General features: G+C 41.0%; 1 protein-coding gene across 1 annotated transcript in view; it reads right to left on the bottom strand.

Annotated features, from left to right (window-relative positions):
* Positions 1-5426, bottom strand: part of LOC126263349 (cytochrome P450 6k1-like) — a 110185-nt gene extending 104759 nt beyond the window's left edge. The window contains exons 1-2 of the mRNA XM_049960438.1: positions 4535-5426; positions 2104-2340 (exon numbers count right to left, since the gene is read on the bottom strand). Coding sequence (XP_049816395.1) covers positions 2104-2340; positions 4535-5426 — 1129 coding nt within the window. The remainder of the gene's footprint in view (positions 1-2103; positions 2341-4534) is intronic.
* Positions 5427-18886: the final 13460 nt, after the last annotated feature.

Raw genomic sequence — 18886 nt, 5'->3', positions numbered from 1 at the left:
GGAAACAAACTTTTTAACAAATAAATGAAAGGAAATGTAGTGTACTATCAGATGAATAAATGTCATTAAGTACATTATTTGTTACAGAAATCCGGAATAAATGATAGACATATTTCAACACATATTGATATGATTCAATTTTGGTCACTACACAGTCTACATTTCCGGTTTAGAATTTCTGAATGGATTTCTCTGATACTATTTCACGTCATTTCATTTGACATAGTTTATCACCATTGATTTTCTCATAGTACGTGACTCAATTTTATTTAGTTAATCAGTATGAATTGTTTATTTTTATTTTAACATAAGATATTTTCATAAATTTTTTGTGAAAAACTGATACTGAAGATAAGCGGAGGAGTGACTCGCCGATGCATATGCGTGGCCCTTCGCCAAAAGGCAGATAGCTGTAGGGATGCCTGGATGCCTTCTGCTCCTCGGAAAAGTGCTCCCGGTCGAATTCCTCGGGGTTTCGAAAGTACTTCCTGTCATAATGGAGTCCCATGACTGGAATAATCACCTTAGTTCCTTTCTCCAAGACACAGTCATATCCTGGCAGCTTATAATCCCGCGCCACCTCGCGATTCAGAACTGTACCGGGTGGATACATACGAAGGGTTTCTGAAAAAAAAGGGGGCAGATGTTAACGGAAGTGTTTTAATAAGTATTCTACTGTGGCGCTCTGTGTGAAGTTTTAATTCTCCCCTTATCGATCATAGTTAATTTGCAATCTGAAAATAAGTCAAAGAAAATGTATGAACGTAATGGTCCTAATAGAGCAAAAGAAGATATGTCATTCACTAATTCCTAAGCTACCTGGTCTATGGCCAGCATGCTCATACAGGCGTTTGCATCGGTATGAAAAGCAATGCAGATAACAGAGTAAGATTTTCTGATCGTCTTAATGTCCGAATTATTCTTTCTGAAAAAAAAACCAACACCAACCGTGTTGGTTCTCACGTCCACATCACTAGCATGTGTTGGGTAAATAGGGTGAATATATGTGAAACAATGGAACCGATAAAATACATGAACAGGATGAAAGTTTGATAGTCCTAGGTGGTTAGGGCACTATTACATGAAAGAGAATGGAACATAAGGTGACGGGAGAATAGAATACTACTCATCACCAGCTTTCAGCGTGTTTGTAATGTACGTGAAATCCGTTATGCTTGTGAGAGGAACTAAAACTGGTGCTCCTCATAACATATCTACATAGACTTTGACCTTGTTCTGTTAGCATCTACTGCATCTACACATAATCGATGCCAGGAGTTTTTAAATCAGAAATTGTTTATCTGTATACCGAAATAAACTCAGCTATTTCTAAGGTACATAGTGACGCCTGAGTTTGCATAATTAATAAAAAAGCGGTGTATAAAATTTCATAACAGATTTTCCAGTAATTATAACAAATAATTGAGATCCAAAATGTTATGGTTAATTCTTAAGGAGCTGTTAAAGCAGACCCTGCTGTCCTCAGTGGCTGATAACATGAGTGCAATACAGTTTTCAATAAATGAACGAATAAATTATATATATAGTTTAGGGGACTGATGACTTCAGATGTTAAGTCCCATAGTGCTTAGAGCCATTTGAACCATTTGTGTGTGTGTGTGTGTGTGTGTGTGTGTGTGTGTGTGTAACTTGCGTTATTACAGAATCTGGTAATAGTAATTAGGGATGGACCAGGAGTCTTCTTGGTTCTATAACGACAGAGGCATTGTTTCTAAGGGTGCCACAGGACGTTCTTTCAAGATAGGATTTGTGGAGTTTTGGCTTCTTTATTTCTGAGAATATTTATGTTTTTATCTGTTCCACAATTTTTCATAGGTCCTATGAATTGCCTTGATTTTTGCCTTCGGTGTAGACAGTTTATATTGTAAATATTATATGTTCATTAAAGTATGAAGAAACACAATTGTACGCAGATATCATTAAATAACAATTTTATGACGGATGATGTCATAATAATGAAACGAATATGTGTTTGACCTAGTGTTGAGTAATTAGTGTTCTCTTCATGGCTTTTAATTTGTGCAAGACGACACTTTCATTATCAAGATGTATGAACAAAAGAATCAAAACCGTCCATCGTACCGTTTACCACCTTTTCCATGTATGGCATCTTGGTCATTATATCATCATACGTCACATTACCGTTGGTCTTTCTTATTACGTCATCAGCTTCTTCTTGCAGTTTCTTCTGGATATCTGGATGTCTAGAGAGCTCGTACAGGCAGAAGCTTACGGTGGTGGAAGAGGTCTTGAACCCCCGGAGGAAGAACACCCACGCCTGTGCTGCCATCTCCTTGGTCGTCAGTGTCTTATTTCCATCTGCCAGGAATAAAATATGTTCGTAAACATGCTGTTACTTACTCTATCAAGCATATCAGCTTAATGTTACGAACTATCACAGTAGCTTTGGGAAAATGGCTTCTAAGATTTCCCCAAACTTTATCTTAATTAGGAAAATGTGCCCTTAAAAACGCAGTTGCATTATCAAGAGCTGTAATAGTCACAATAATTATAGAAAACGTGCCTGTAACTGAAATATCTTATACAGAGTCCTAGTTTCACGATAATGCTCTTAAATGTGTAGTTTTAATTTGACAACTAAAGTAAATTCAACTTTGATAGTTCAAGTGTAATGAAGATAAAACTACAAGAGCCATAATTTTCAGTAATGTTCTCTTGAATGCCTTGGCAAAAGTAGTTCTCCTCTCTGTTGCTATTTTATGTATGTTCTCTGTAGGAATTTTAAATTTTAATGATCATTCTAATAATACATAGAAGCTAATTTTTATAGTGAGGAAAGATATTTCGTACTGACACAATACTTGCATCTACATATGCGAGTACATCTACGCTCCACCATGTGTGGCGGAGGATACTGGCTGTAGCAGCTTCACTGCTCCCGTTCCCTGTTCGAGTTGCGGATGGTTCAAGGGAAGAACGATTGAGGGTAACCCACTTAGTGGGCTCGAAACTCTAATTTTATCTTCATGGTCTTTTCGCGAGATATACATGGGAGGGAGCAATATATTGGTTGGTTCTTCTAGTAATGTAAATTCTCAGATCTTTAGTTCGGTGCAGAGTACGTCTCTTCCAGCGTCTGCCTCTGGAGGTGGCCGAACAAACCCGTGACACTTCCGTGCTTACTAAATGAACCTGTAACAAAACGTGCTGCTCTTCTTTGGATCTTCTCTATTTCCTCTATAGTTCTATATGGTATTGATGACATACTGATGAGCAAAATTCAAGGAAGCTACTGCTTTTTTTCGTGTCTTGGTCTTTTGTAAAGTAGTTACGTTAACGACAATACTGATGTCCTATTGATTAAACCATAAAATGAATAACTGTCCTACTTGGACTGCCAAAACATTTTAATTGTAACAGAGTTACAAGAAGAACTTGTAGAGAAGCGTTGTACTACTCCCTGCCTGAATTATAGTTACTGGCGCTACATCTTTTAGGAGAAGAATAGCAAATTGAAGCATTGTTCAAATAAACAGTGAAAATATCAATGCTAAAGTGATTCGGAAATGGACATTATCTATTACGTTCTTTGGAATTACGATATTCTTCGAAGTTACAAATGTATTTCTCATGCCATCAATAGTTAGATACAACTCGTTACTTAAATAAACATCATTTTGAATTTGCATGTTGCAAGTGGGTACACTGAAAATTGGTGTGTCATGGTGGTTGATATGTGTCTATATATATTTTAGCTCATTGAGATTTTACACTTAACTTCATAGTATAAGCATGTAATTAGTTGAACTGTGTATTTGATTGGGTTGGATAATTACCTTAAAACAACAAATTTTTCATAACTACTGCATTTACATTATGTCATGTTAAAAGATCTGATTTAAGCTCAATCATAAGAAACGATACAAAACATAATAAAGATAAAGACAGAACCTATGCCAAAATGTAGAACATCTGCATTTAAAAAAGCAGAGAAGTGTATGAAGGAAGCAACACTCTAAGTAGAATAAAATGTTGGGGAAAAAAATAGCAATATCGCCTACTGATAGATCTCGCATACCATAATTAATAATGAAGAGGTATTATAACGGAGATTTCGAGATGGATTTCTGCATCGAACTATTCATTCCTACTAAAACGAATGAAGGTATATCGATAATAATTCAACCAACAATATGAAGGCATTCTACTTACGCTTGAGTTACAGGTCGATCATTAAAACTCATAACCTATTACTCCCCAAAATTAGTGCCACTTTTCTGAAAGTGATATACAGTTAAATTCATTCAACTTAAAACTTCTGAAATGGGTGCGAAAATATTCACAGCTGAGGAAATGCGGTGTCTGTTTTTATCTTGGTAATCAACAACATTAAATGTCATATCATCAAATGAGAATTTTCTTGTAAATGATGTGGATGTGAAGAACAGGGTCTTACTACAAACGTATTTAAGGTTTACAGCCTACAAAAGGTTCTAAATTTACAATTAAATATTTTTTTATAAAATCATATATATTTAGAACCATGACTTACGTTCAGCACCCTTCTTCCCAGTGATTGAGAAGCTGTCATCAACATATCCATTGTTCTTCAACTGAATCATCAACTGCATGAAGTCCTTCCTGATGATACCTGTCTTCTCTCGGTGTTTGACTGTGTCATCAACAACGCGTGTGAAGTAATCCGCGATATCCTTCGGTGTGAAGGGTAAAGGCAGCAGGGTGCGCAGCTTGGGATTAGAGAATCCCAGAGACAGAGTAAGGTAAGAGCGCAGGGATGTCTGGAAGAAGCGCCGCCCCCATTGCCGAAACTCCGCCTCAGGATAGTGCTGACTGTCGACGTCGATGCCGAAGGCGCAGGAAGCGATGACGTCAGTAGAGTAGCGGGCAACCAGCTCACGGACTTCCACATCTCTGCCCGAGGGTATGACGTCAACCATAATACGAGCGCAGTCGAGCACTATGCCGAACATGGCGCGCATTTTTCCCGACGTGAACGTGGGCGTCAGCTTCTGGCGCAGAGACCGCCACTTGGTTCCTCCGAGGAAGAAGAGGTGCGCCGACAGGTGATCTGTCTCCTCGTCTACGTAGATGCCCCGGTCAGGAAAGTAGTTGAAATCCCTCACCATGATCATTTTGATAAGTTCTGGATCCCGCACAACGAGAAGAGGATTATTTAATGAGTAAATACCGACGACAGCTTTGCCTTCTGTTTCAAAGTACACGTCTTTCATATCTTCGCCCAGGCATTTCCTCATTAGTATTGGGTTCCAGCCATTTCCCAGTGGGAAAGACGGCTCCATATATGGCAGACCTTTCTTCTTCCAGTACGTGCAATTGATTTTAAACGTTACATACATTATCATGAAAAGCGTTGACAGGACGGCCAACATCTCAGTCGCCCATGAATCGAAGTAGAGGGCCATCTTGATTCCTAGGCGAGAAAAACAAGGAACAGAGCATTAGTGTGTTAACTTATAACTTGTTACATGCTTTGCTGCTTTGTCGAAGCCCTTGACTGCCACAATGTAGTAACAACAGTAAAGCTGATTGGAGCATACTAACAGATAGACAAGCGGTAGACAAGTGTTGGCTTCCGCCATCACTTGTCTATATGGTTTAGAATTGTAGAAGATATGTGAATCCACTGTAAATGTTGTGTTACAAACATCCAAACGGAAATACTAAACTGATTCTCTCTTCTATTGCACCTAATTCCACTTGGATAAAATGAACTGTTCTAATACTAGTCGAATGATAGGTGCTCAAGACAATTTGTTGAGGAGATACACTCATATGATGATGCAGTAGGTGATGCAGATCCAGTGTGATATTTTCAGTCTTTATTGTGGAAAGAAATCTGTAGGGAAATAATAGAAAATGTTACACAGGTGCACATGCCACATGAGACAGAACACAGTATTAGAAACAGTGCCAATTCTTCATCAAAACTGCTCCGAACTGGTTGTTTGTACATCGCTCAACATAAATTTCAGATATTCATATTATTTACTGCTATTTATGTTTCAGCAGTGTTTATTTCGACCATCGTCCATAAATATTATGTGGTGATGTCTGATATCTGTTACACCTTAAAGTGGGAGCAGTTTGTCCTATCAAGAAAGGGGAATCGAACATTTTAAATAATGGAAAAAAATCCCTTTACTTATATAACTATATGAAGAGCTTGCAAAGACCAGAGAGACTTCAGTACTTTTTGAAATTGTTAAGCTGTAGCTGGCGCCGCGCGGCAGGTGACCAATTTAACCCTGAACACCAGCAGCTACTTTTTACTTGCTATTTATCGTTTCTGGAAGGTTCTTGAAATATCTTATGCTTCTATTTCTGGAATACTGGTGCTTGTAAAAAAAAATGTTCAAATGCGTGTGAAATCTTATGGGACTTAACTGCTACGGTCATCAGTCATTAAGCTTACACACGACTTAACCTAAATTATCCTAAGGACAAACACACACACCCATGCCCGAGGGAAGTCTCGAACCTCCGCCGGGACCAGCCGCACAGTCCATGACTGCAGCGCCTTAGACCGCTCGGCGAATCCGCGCGGCGGTGTTTGTATAAATGGCTACACCCCTTGCCTGGAAATCCGATTCTTTTCTGACTGTATATTGCTCTAAGTAATAAATGTGCTTTCAGTGCTAAGTGTTGTAGTTCACTCCCGACCGTCCTTTCTGATTTGGACTTGATTATGGTTGCGAATGTAACGTTGGTGGATGTGCCGGAGTCACTGTGGTTCCAGCTAGACGATATAAAAACTGTTGCCTATGCCGACAGGAAGCAGAATATAAGCAGTATGCCGGCCGCTGTGACCGAGCGGTTCTACGCACTTCAGTCCGGAACAGCGCTGCTGCTATGGTCGCAGGTTCGAATCCTGCCTCGGGCATGGATGTGTGTGATGTCGTTAGATTAGTTAGGTTTAAGTAGTTCTAAGTCTAGTGGACTGATGACCTCAGATGCTAAGTCCCATAGTGCTTAGAGCCATTTGAACCATTTGAATAAGCAGTAGATAATTCCTAAGATCCGTATATTTAAGAGAGAGATTAATCCCGAAACAGCAATATGTCAGCTGCACAGCCGGTCGCCAGGGACTGCCAAAATGGTGAAAGGATTTGACAGAGCTTCCAAATATAAAAGGTGGGGTGAGATGAATGTTTGCCAAATGTGTGAGTGTGCTTCTACTCGGATGGCACAACCCAGCAATGATTCGAGAACAGCGAAGAGAAGTTCAGTTGCTGAGACAAACTCTAGATCGAGCTGAAGCAATCGTCTTACGACAACTAGCTGTAAGTACACTTAGTGGAAGAACAATTGAGGAATGGGTTTCCAATATTATGGGGAGACGACACAGTCGAGAATGTTTTGTTCCCATGCTACATCGTGTATCTGAATATGACAGAAACCGACAAATTCTCACACCTGATGAAAAAATTCACAGAAAATATGTACGTGTCTCATCTGGTAAATAATGTCACGACAGAGGAACTTATCTAGTGGAAATGCGACAAAAATGTGTCACATGAGAGGTATGACTGGCGTCCGAACGTGATCCCTACGGAAGTTGTGGAAGACCATTATGAGTTTTTCTCTTTCGTACCCCACACAATAAGAGAAGAGATATAACAGTACTTGGCAAACAGAAATGTTGGGCCGAGTACATAGGAGATAACAGCCATGAACGTCGATCCCATACGTCAGGGGGTAAAAGGGAATGTGAAAGAAGAGTTGTGTCGATCTTTGACATCAGTGTTCGCCACTAGCCAAATGCACCACGAAGAAAGAACATGGCCTCCTCAGACTTGCCGCTACGGTCGTACAACCCAGCAGCTGACTAATGCAGGACCAACCAGCTTCTCTGGCAATCCATACATCTCCCGAAAATACGGCTCTTAGGAATGATATAATGTCTGTATTCCGGTTCCTCTCCATGGAGGCGACTGCTTTTACATTGCTTAATTGGAGCCGTGGTGAGACCACCACCACTAGCAACCGTCGTCGCATCGAAACCACAATCAAGTCCAAATGCGAAAGCAGGATCATCAGTGAAGTACAACTGTGGCACCACATAATGATACCACTCCACGGGTGTCACGAAGTTGGCGACGGAATTGCAAGTTTCCGTCACATGTCGACAGTGGTCGAATGGAATCCAATGGCTGCAGTGTATGCCCATTCCTCCGGTGGCTCTGATTTACGAGTGCTGTCTGCAGCCGCAATATAGGAAGCTGGCCGCAGACGGACGCCCCACTTGGAGCCTCTTCGCTACGACACAAACATTCGTGCTCAGTAAACTGAGCCTCTACCTCATTGACACTGAGAGCTAGACTCTGTTCCTTGCGGCATTACTTGTACTGAGTCTTTGTGTGCTTGGAGAAATACAGGTTACATAATTCTTGTGTTACTGTGCTAACTTCCTGCTCCTGTCCAGCTTTCCTACGACGAGAGTTACCGCACTGCTCTGTAGCTCAGCTCACCTAACCACTGTGTACAAAGTCGTACACAACAACACACTTAGCACTGTCAGAACGTTCACTACTGACGCCAGCGCCTCACAGAAAAACTGACATTTGTAGGACGGAGAACAACACTCCAGTCTACTTTCACCACGGACACCAGGGAAACATTGTACGCCACTGCAGAGACAGAAGATGGGTGTTCGACGATATTACGCCGCAAGACGTGAAACATCATAACATTCAGCTGCAGACAATTATAATCGACCTGCGGGACAAAGTCAACGCCGTACCCTGGAGGAGGTCGCTCTCCAACTCGCCACGCCTCTACCCATCGCCTTACAGAGGTACCAGCCTCTCACCTAACCACCGAATTCAGGAAAAGTAAGGGAGGCAATCATATATGTCGGTGAGGTCGCCGCAGATGGACGACAGTCATGAATAAGTCAAGAAATCTTAGTGAAGTCGTCATCGACAGTTAGCCTTTCCGAGCTCTAGTCGACTCAGCAGCTTCCTTATCTCTAATAGCGAATTATTATTGTCATCACCCAAAGAAGATTATGTTCTCTGATACGAAAGCGACTGTACTGCTCGTGGCAAACGTTAAATGCATCGAGAATGTCGAATCAAAACACCTATCAGCTGTGGTGCTACAGAAGAATGCTGAAGATTAGATGGGTAGATCACATAACTAATGAGGAGGTATTGCATAGAATTGGGGAGAAGCGCAGCCGGCCGCGGTGGCTGTGCGGTTCTAGGCGCTCCAGTCCGTAGCCGCGCTGCTGCTACGATCGCAGGTTCGAATCCTGCCTCGGGCATGGGTGTGTGTGATGTCCTTAGGTTAGTTAGGTTTAAGTAGTTCTAAGTTCTAGGGGACTGATGACCACAGCAGTTGAGTCCCATAGTGCTCAGAGCCATTTGAACCATCTGTTCGACTTATAGCGTATTTATTTGTTACCTTCTGCACTTTAGTGTAAGAGTTATTTATATTTCTAGTCCAAGTTTCATTGAGCTATGTCAGTTGGCAGTGACACATAAATCAAAAGTTACTTTCCTTCTTCAATTTTGCACACCAGTGCACATGTACGACAGTACAATGAGTCTCAAGGACGTATTTTTGTTGTGCAGTAAAATGTGAATACCGACTAACACACGTCACCGTTCGTACGTAAATAAATACACTCGCCAAATAGGCGACAGCCTTCACGGGAAAAAGGTACGAGTTGTGCCAAAAAAGAAATCACTTCCGAAATGCGTTCCAGCAGTATAGGGAAAGTAAACTTGCGCGCATTCAGAACACCAGGTAAGAGAACAAGATGAGGTCTGAAAGAAACTTAATGTCGAACACGGTGACAAAATGCTTTAGTATTACATCAAAATTTCCATAATTGTGCCTGAAATACACAGGTACCAACAGGTTTCACATGAAAACCCATAGAGTAGGGGAAGGAGGAGACACAGCCATTGCACCACGAATATTACTATCTCCTGACGTCAGTTTTAGTGGAAAATAATATTTACTACGTATTATAAATAAATAAATGTACGGCACGAAATTTCCTACAAGTCTGGAAGTTTTTCGGTTTGTGGTTGCATCTGGTAACCAGAAGAGAGATACGTCTTCAGTCTAACTCTACAGGCTAATGCACACTAATTCTGTTGCTTGCAATGAATCAATGTTGTACAAGAGTGCGTAATTCTCATCAGCGCTAAAGAGAAAAAATTTGTACCGGTAAAAAATAATAGGTAAATTAAATTAAATGTCGGGTTTCAAGAGAAATTGTGTTTTTTGTGTGTTGTACGTAGAGACACCGGTAAAAAATAATAGGTAAATTAAATTAAATGGTAGGTTTCAAGAGAAATTGCGTTTTTTGTGTGTTGGACGTAGAGACTGAAAGATATTTGGAGGGTCTGAGATCAAACTAGGCGAATGAGAGGCATAAAATTCCACAGAATTTTCTAAAACCAGTGAGGCAATGACACCCCAATGATAATTCCAATTAGAATATAGACTCTGTAAGACCGTTCGCATACCGTAACAGCGTGAAAGAGTGAAAAATGCGAGGATTATATCAGGCACCTTAACAACTAATTGTATCCAAGTTCCTGAGAAGAATAACAAACAAAGGAGTGGTAAATAAATTTGATGATCTTTTACATGATGATCAATATGACTAGAAAAAAAGGTTTCAGGGATACAGATTCGACGTAGCGGTTGATAATAAAGCAAGATTTAAGAAAAATGAAGAAAGCACGTTCACAGGATTTATCGCCTTACAAAAAGTGTTCGACAACGAAAAATGATCCAAAATATACGAAATTCTTAGTAAAACTGGTATTAGCTCTTTGGAAAGACGGGTGGTGTCTTGTACTTACAGGATGCAAGAGGGATGAATAAAAATGGAAAAACCAAGAGGGAAGCGTTCGTTTTAGAAAGGGGGTAAGACTAATGTGCAGACTTCCTTCACTAGCACAGGTGCGTCCTGGAAGCAACGTCGGAAACAAAATTTCTGGGTATAATTATAGCAATTGTAAAATTCGCTGTTGACATTGCTATCACAAGCGGGGGAAAAATACAGGACGTGTTGAATGGATGGAATAGTCTAATCAGCGTAGAACGTGGACCGAGAGTAAACCGGGACGAAGGAGTAACAAATATGAGATTAACGATAAGCTGGACATCAACACTGGAAACAGTGTAGTAAACGTAGTGAAGGTATTCTGCTACCTTGAACACAAAATAACGCATGACGAACGAAGCAAGGAAGATGTAAAAAGGATACTACCACGGGAAACGAGAACATTCCTTGATAATAAGGTGACCGTACAAATTTCCCCTCACCGATTTCATTCACGTTGAAAAGGTGTGTAGGGCACGATTAGGACTTCAATATATGTAAGCAGGAAGACGTAACTCTCAAACTTTATCGAGAAATCGAGTTTGACAAATTTTAGGCGCGCTTACCGTATTTTACGAGCTATAAGTCGCACTTTTTTCTTCGAAAAATATCCTTCAACATTCAGGTGCTTCGTATACTTGAAATTAATATAAAAATCTCCAGTGTTTGACTTAAAATTCCCGCCAGTCTTAAAAATGGTCGATATTCAATGTTGCTGTAAACCTCTCTCTACCTGGCAACACTGAATACAACTGGCAGCAGGGAGTACACCGATGCTAAGAACATGAGTTGTGGGGATTCACAAGCATGCTGCGGTGCGTCATTGCAGTCTACAGTGCCCGTGAACTTGAACTGAAAGTGATTTGTGCTATCGGTAACAGTTATTTATATGATGTGGGCAGTAAACTGAAAGTAATAGCATCTTCAGAAGGACGTGAAAACAGGGCAACTAAGCGGCATTTCGGCCCTCCACCAACAGAAAAATCCATTCATGGTCGGTGGGATCGTAAAGAAATGACAAAAATGAGGAAGACTAAATGTGCAAATAGAGGACTGAATTCAAAATGGCCAACACTAGTAGATGGCGTATTGAAAATGGATTCAAGGACATCATCGAAATGGCACTGGAGGCAACACAAAAATGATTCAAATGCACGCCTGTAAGCTAGCGCTACAGTGGAACTTAGTAAACTTTAAGCGTGAACTTGGTTGGTTCTACAGGTTTATGAAGCGTCATGGATTTCACATGCAAACGAAAACCAAAGTTTTTCAGAAAACTCCAGAAGAGTATAAAGATAAAATATTATCTTTCCATCGTTTTATTATTCAGCATCGAAAGAAAACCAGAGTGGAACTAAACCAAATAGCTAATATGGACTAAACTCCTCTGACAATTGATGTACCAAGTAACAGAACTTTTGCTATGATAATTTCTAAAACTGTGACTATAAAAACACATGGACATGAAAAAATGTACTACATTATTGTCCTTTCATGTTATACTGAAGGTACTAAATTTAAATTAATGATGATCTTCAAGTGGAAACCAATGGCAGGTGTTGGTGTTCATTACACGACAAAGGTTGAATGGACGAGGCTGGTAGGAAATTATGGATTAGCAGAGTGTGAGAGAGGAGGTAAGATGCTTTATTGAAGAATTCTCCTAAATCAGTTTAGTCGTCATTTGAAAAATTCTGTGAAAGAGAAACTGAGACAGGAAAATACAGAGCTTGCTGTTGTTCCGTAAGGACTTACTGCACGTTTGCAATCTCTTGATGCTCGGTGAATAAGCCATTTTAAGTGTACAGTGAGAGGAATGGAACAAATGTGTGATGGATGAAATTCAACATGAATTCACCCTGAAGGGAGCTTTAAAACCATCTACAATCAAACAAGTGTGTCAGTGGATAAAACTTTCATGGTCTAGAGTGAGAGAACACAGTCTTCTTAAATCTTACAAGAAGTGTGGCGTAAGTAATGGTCTCAACGGAAGTGGAGACCATCTTATATATCAAGAGGACAACGATGAGGATGAAGAGAAAGGAGAAGAAGTAGAAGAAGAAGAAAGTTCAGATGAAGATTTTCAAGGATTTTAAAGGTCAGTTCGGTTTTATAAACTAAGAATGTTTTTAGTCTGGCTTAGCAATCTAACAAAAAATGGTAAAAATGTTACTTTTAAAAAATTACTTAAAAATCAGGTTTATCTTGTACTCCGGAACGTTTTATATTCCGTAAAATACGGTACGTAATGTGTATGGTCTGTAACATGCACAGAGTCCCAGCCGATAGAGTAAGCCCTTAGTTTCATAAGCTCGAGGTCGTTGGATCGAGCCTCGCCACCGTTGTTACTTTTTTCGTGAGCTATGTGCACCAGTATTCGATGATATGCTTTGAAATGTGTGCTATGTCTCTCAATTGTTTGACGAGCGAGAGCCGTTTGTTAATATCAACGAAGTTCATTCTGCAATAGGGATGTTGAAAAAACACCATGCACATGAAAAAATTCGGCGGTCATTACATTTGCTGTGTGTCGCAATAATTGTTGTTTTTCATGTTTCTATTATCAGTATCATCCTGATTCGGGCAGTACTCCTTAGGTTACACGCTGTAGTTGTCAAAAATGTAGACACATTTTGAGTCTCCTTAAGAAACAAAAACCTTTTCTCCTTTTTTCAGGATAAAGCATAGGAAAATAATGGATTCTTTATTAAATATTAATAATTGCCACGGTCATTATAAATCTTTTGTTAGAATTAGGTGGGAGTGAAATAGAAATCTACTTACGGCGATATTCGACCCAGTACCTCGCCCTTACTAAAGTACGTGTTTACCCACCTGACATCGATCTCCTGGGATATTAGCGACCCTACGAGGTATGCAAACACGCCTATAATTTTCAAACTCGATTTCCTAGGAAACGGTTGAGAGTAGGTCTTCCTGTTCAAACATGTTAAATTCCTAGTCGTGCTCAACACATCCTGTCAATATAAATTACATCGACGAGATATCAAACATAGGCCTTAATTTAACCAGGAAATTTCTGACATTGTACAACCGGAGCACAGAATTGTAGCGAAAAGAATCATGGACTACGAGAAAACCAGAAAAGAAAAGAATCAAAGCTGTCGAGATGTAGTGTAATGGATCGATGTTGAAAGATAATTTGACAGATAAGGTAAGAAATGAGGAGTAATCGAATGTGTGGGAAACACACCCGTGAAGAACAGAATGACTGCACCTATGTTCAGAGATCTACAAATAGCTGGAGAGACGTAAGTGTCAAAAAATGTATGTGAAAACAGAGAGTGGAATACATCCAACAAAAAATCGAGGAAGTTGAATGCAAGTGCTACTCTGAGGTGAAGAGGTGGGCACCGTACACAAAGTCTTTGCGGGCCACATAAAACCAGTCAAAAAGCAATTTGAAAAAAAAAAAAAAAAAAAAGATCATAAGGCTGACTACAACACCCCACGCCATAATTTGCAGTCCTACTCTTTGGATGATAATATCAATTAATGTTTTCAACTATGCACTGATTCTCATTTGATGTACAGATTGCTATGTGGCTTGTGTACGCGTGTGTTCGCTACAAGACACAGAAAACTGGCAGGTTTAGAGGGGAGTCGGTTACAGAATGAAAAATGCGTGCTGTGAAGACCGGACAGCGCAATACTTGTCTGCTGATGACACAGCTGATGTGTGGAATACTGCGCGATATGTTCTGCACGTCGCTTAAATACGCAACGTGAGTTCGGAATTTCTGCAACTCACCCGTCCGCACGTGGCTGCGAATGATATATGCAAGCAGCACACGCGGCTAGCGCCTCGCCACTGGAGATGAACAAAACCATTATTCCCAGGGATCGTATTAGAACCGCTTAGTCACTGGCTCTTTCTCATGAGTCATCGAATACTTAAATACTCTGCCGGACAAAAATGCAGCCCGTCGGTGTGTGTATACTTCACTGATGAGAGTGGGTTCTGTCTGTACGTGAGCGATGGACGTACAAGTATACGGTGTAGGCTGGGTGAGCGACCTATTCTGGACCGCGTTCACCCACGATGTGCTGGTCTCAACGCAGGTTTCATGGTGTGGGGGGGCCATCAGTTACAACTCATTCTTGCTACTTACTCGAATTTTAACGAAAACAAAGTACAATACAAAAACTCTGACAAAATTCAAATTGAATTTCTGCCTTCTGCCGCTACTTTTCACAGGTCCTTATCCCCGTGCTGCTGCCATTTGTTTGACAGTAAGGTGATGCGCATTTTTCAGCAGGACAGTGCATGGCCACTTGACACTGCTGCGATGCAACGTGTTATTCGTGATATACGACAACTGTGCTAGCCGGTAAGAATACGATATCTCGCCAATTGAACGCTTTTGGAATATGATGAAGCTGGAACTTACTCGTTCTTCAGATCCTGCAGAAACCACTGCCGAATTACAACAACGGTTGTAAAACGTTTGGAACATTTATTGCAGGATGCCATTCGGAACTTTTATGGTAGTTTGCACGTGAGAATGCGGAGGGGAGGGGGGGGGGGAACTTTGTTGTCATATACTCCTATAGATGAATTACCTGTCGTTATCACTTTCCAATAAAATGAACTTATCCTTGAGAGTACTGCGTTCTTTTTCCGGCAATGTAACTGAAAGAAAGGTGCCTTACCTGTTTCATTCACGTCGCTGTATCCGTAATTTTACCTTATTTTAAATTTTTTTCTTAGAATATAGAAAGAGGATTGATAATTTTCCCTTATATCCCATCTAGATCTAAAATTTCTGAAGACTTGCATTTCAGCTACAGTAAAGATATCACAAGAAACTTCTGAATATATTATCAAGTTGTGAAACTATAAAAATTAATCAAAATATCCACGGGTGTACTGCCGGTATAGTGTCCAACGGGCACAATATTTCGGCGATCATTCATGTCGCCAGCATCAGGTGAATTGACGGACTGAGCTCCTATGAACGTGCCGGCACGGATATCAGTACGCTATGGCTGCTCAGAGGGAACTACGAACAAACGGAGGGAGTCGCCATGGGTAGCCCACTCTCGCCGGTGGTAGCGAATTTGTACATGGAGAACTTCGAGGAGGAAGCCTTATCGTCATCCGAATGGAAACCTACTTGCTTTTTCCGTTACGTGGACGACACGTTCGTCATCTAGCCACATTGTATAGATAAACTCCTTGACTTCCTTACACATCTAAACTCCATACACCCCAACATCAAATTCACTATGGAGACTGAAACGAAGGGTAAATTACCTTTCCTTGACGTCTTAGTCAAGAGAAGGGCTGACGGCACCCTAGGTCATGGGGTGTATCGGAAGACAACGCACACTGATCTGTATTTGCACGCAGACAGCTGCCACCACCCTTCACAGAGGAATGGGGTACTTAAAACTCTAGTAAATAGGGCGCGCACTATCTCTGACACAGAGTCTACCCCAGGAATTGGAACATCTGAGAACTGTATTTCGAAAAAAATGCGTACTCAGAGTGGCAGATTCAACGTGTTCTCCGCCCAACCACTACAGCACAACCTGTGGAGATGGATGAAATCACGAGGGAGGAAGTAGGCACTGCGTTTATTCCATATACAGGCGCACTCTCGGGGAAAATCGCCCGCATTTTGAAGAAACACCGGGTCGGTACTGTGTTTTGTCCTCGGAATACAACTCGTGCGCTGGTGGGGAGCGCCAAAGATGACCTCGGTTTGAGGAAGTCCGGCGTGTACCAGATTCCGTGTCAATGTGGCAAGTCGTATATTGGCCAGACGATGCGTACCGTCGAGGATCGATGCCGTGAACACCAGAGGCACACTCGACTGATGTATCCGAGCAAGTCGGCGGTCGCTGGACATTGTTTGTCGGAAAATCACGCTATGGAATATGAACGCACGAGGATTCTGGTACAGACGTCGAGATACTGGGACAGCGTTGTTAGAGAGGCCATCGAAATTCGCACCAATGACGACCTCATAAACCGTGACTGTGGCTATAATCTTAGCAAGGCGTGGGAACCAGCGATTGGGTTAATCAAGAGTAAATCGAGCAAACGTATAGTTGTGACGACCACGGCGGACAGAGCCGTCACTCCGACGTCATCTCAGACGCCGTCGTAATCTGTTCCACCGCGCGACCGTGGCGCGGGTCGCGGACAGCAGAGGGAGCGCTCCGCATGCGGAGGGTATTTAAATTGGCCGCCCCCGCGACCGAACCCAGCTCCCTCTGAGCAGCCATAGCGTACGGATCTCCGTGCCAGCACGTTCACAGGAGCTCAGTCCGTCAGTTCACCTGATGATGGCGACATGTATGATCGCCGAAATATTGTGCCCGTTGGACACTGTAGACCGGCAGTACACCCGTGGATATTTTATTATCAAATACGCCGGGAGAAACTCAAGAATCATATAAAAATTAAACTCATTCTTGCTACTTACTCATATTTTATTGAAAACAAAATATAATACAAACACTCTGACAAAACTGAAATTAAATTTCTGCCTTCTGAAATTATCTGCTGTTGTCGTTTACAATCAACATAACAATGCCTATGTCTAAGAATAAAGAACGAATCAGCATTACTACTTATAAGCTAAATTCGGCCATTTTTATTCCATGTGAGTTGGTTTTTTATTCTCAGTGCATATTTCCCCTCCTTTTGAAAAGCTATACTCACAGGGTACATAGATGGAATACATAACCCTTCCAGAGCAACTTGTGAAGCACTGGGTACAGCAGTGGTCTGGATTACCACACGTTTAAGGAATCGCTACTTGAAGGCAAATATAACTCAGATAAATATTTATTTTGTAGAATCCTCGTCGCCACTGTAGAGTCTTGTACCAAGCAGGCAAGGGAGAGGATGTTGTTATGGGTGGCCAGTATCTTCTCTCTACGACACAAATGCACACGTGTATTAAAACAGTTATTTGCATGAACAGATAGAGTCCATGTGTTGTGGTACAAGCTCATCAATAATAGTCCTCTTGCAGACAATATCAGTAATCTTGCTATTAGAAACTCAAGTCTGTCTGCTAGTCTCAATCTGGTCGCTATGCACTGTCGTAGCCCACGTGAGTCAGTGACTAAGCCTGCACTGCAACTCACAGAAGCCAAACTGGAGTGTCAGTTAGTGAGGCCCTCTGGTCAGCGACGGCGGCCTAAATACAAGCCGTCGAGAGGGCTTTGGCAGCGTGTTGCTTGCGAGTCTGCCTCCGGCCTCTTTCAGATAGACATGCTTGATCGAACTCTTACTAACGATCTTCGCGCTACATCTTTGCCAATTGGTGTGCTGGCGGCAGCTTACGCCAGCACATGTTTAGTTTGAAAATCGTCGCAGCTCCTGGGTCGTGGATCTTTGCAACTCTTCCCAAATTGAAGAATTTGCATGTGTTACAGCAGTAATTTGTTGTTGATTGTTCTTTTTATTTTTCTTTTCTTTCAAGAAGTTTTATTAGTGCAAGTCTAATCCTTGAAAAATATAAATGCTCTTTTGACCTCACCAACAGTTCTTCATGTGGGGTTTTGTATAGCATGTTACACGAGATTTAAATGCAAGCATCGGACATTTGGAATGTTCAAAACTATGGTAGTTGATTTTTCTGGTATTTTTAAGATTATTGTCCCTTATGAATTTAAGAAGGTCTGCAGTTTTTAAATATTTATGATTAACAATGTAAACATTTCTGTACTCATTTTCTAGTCTTTCGTTGTTGAAGAATGGGTAAGTTGTGAGAAGGCTGTTCAGTTTCATTGTTGGGAAATTTGATTTATAATTTTCAAACTGATTCTCTAAATTAAATATTCAGAAAATCTACAAAACACATTTCCATTTGTACTGTCATTTTATCTAATGTCTCAGAAGATAACATTTTAAGTGACAGGTAGCCATGGACACCAACTCATTTTTCACTGTGAAATTTCTTGTTTTAACTTTCAATACACGTCACAGCCTTTTCTGAATTCATATCATTTCTAAACTAATGGTGTTCTTGATTT

This window comes from Schistocerca nitens, chromosome 6 (assembly GCF_023898315.1).
Source record: "Schistocerca nitens isolate TAMUIC-IGC-003100 chromosome 6, iqSchNite1.1, whole genome shotgun sequence".
NCBI classification, from domain to species: domain Eukaryota; kingdom Metazoa; phylum Arthropoda; class Insecta; order Orthoptera; family Acrididae; genus Schistocerca; species Schistocerca nitens.
This window is presented reverse-complemented; position numbering and strand designations above follow the sequence as displayed.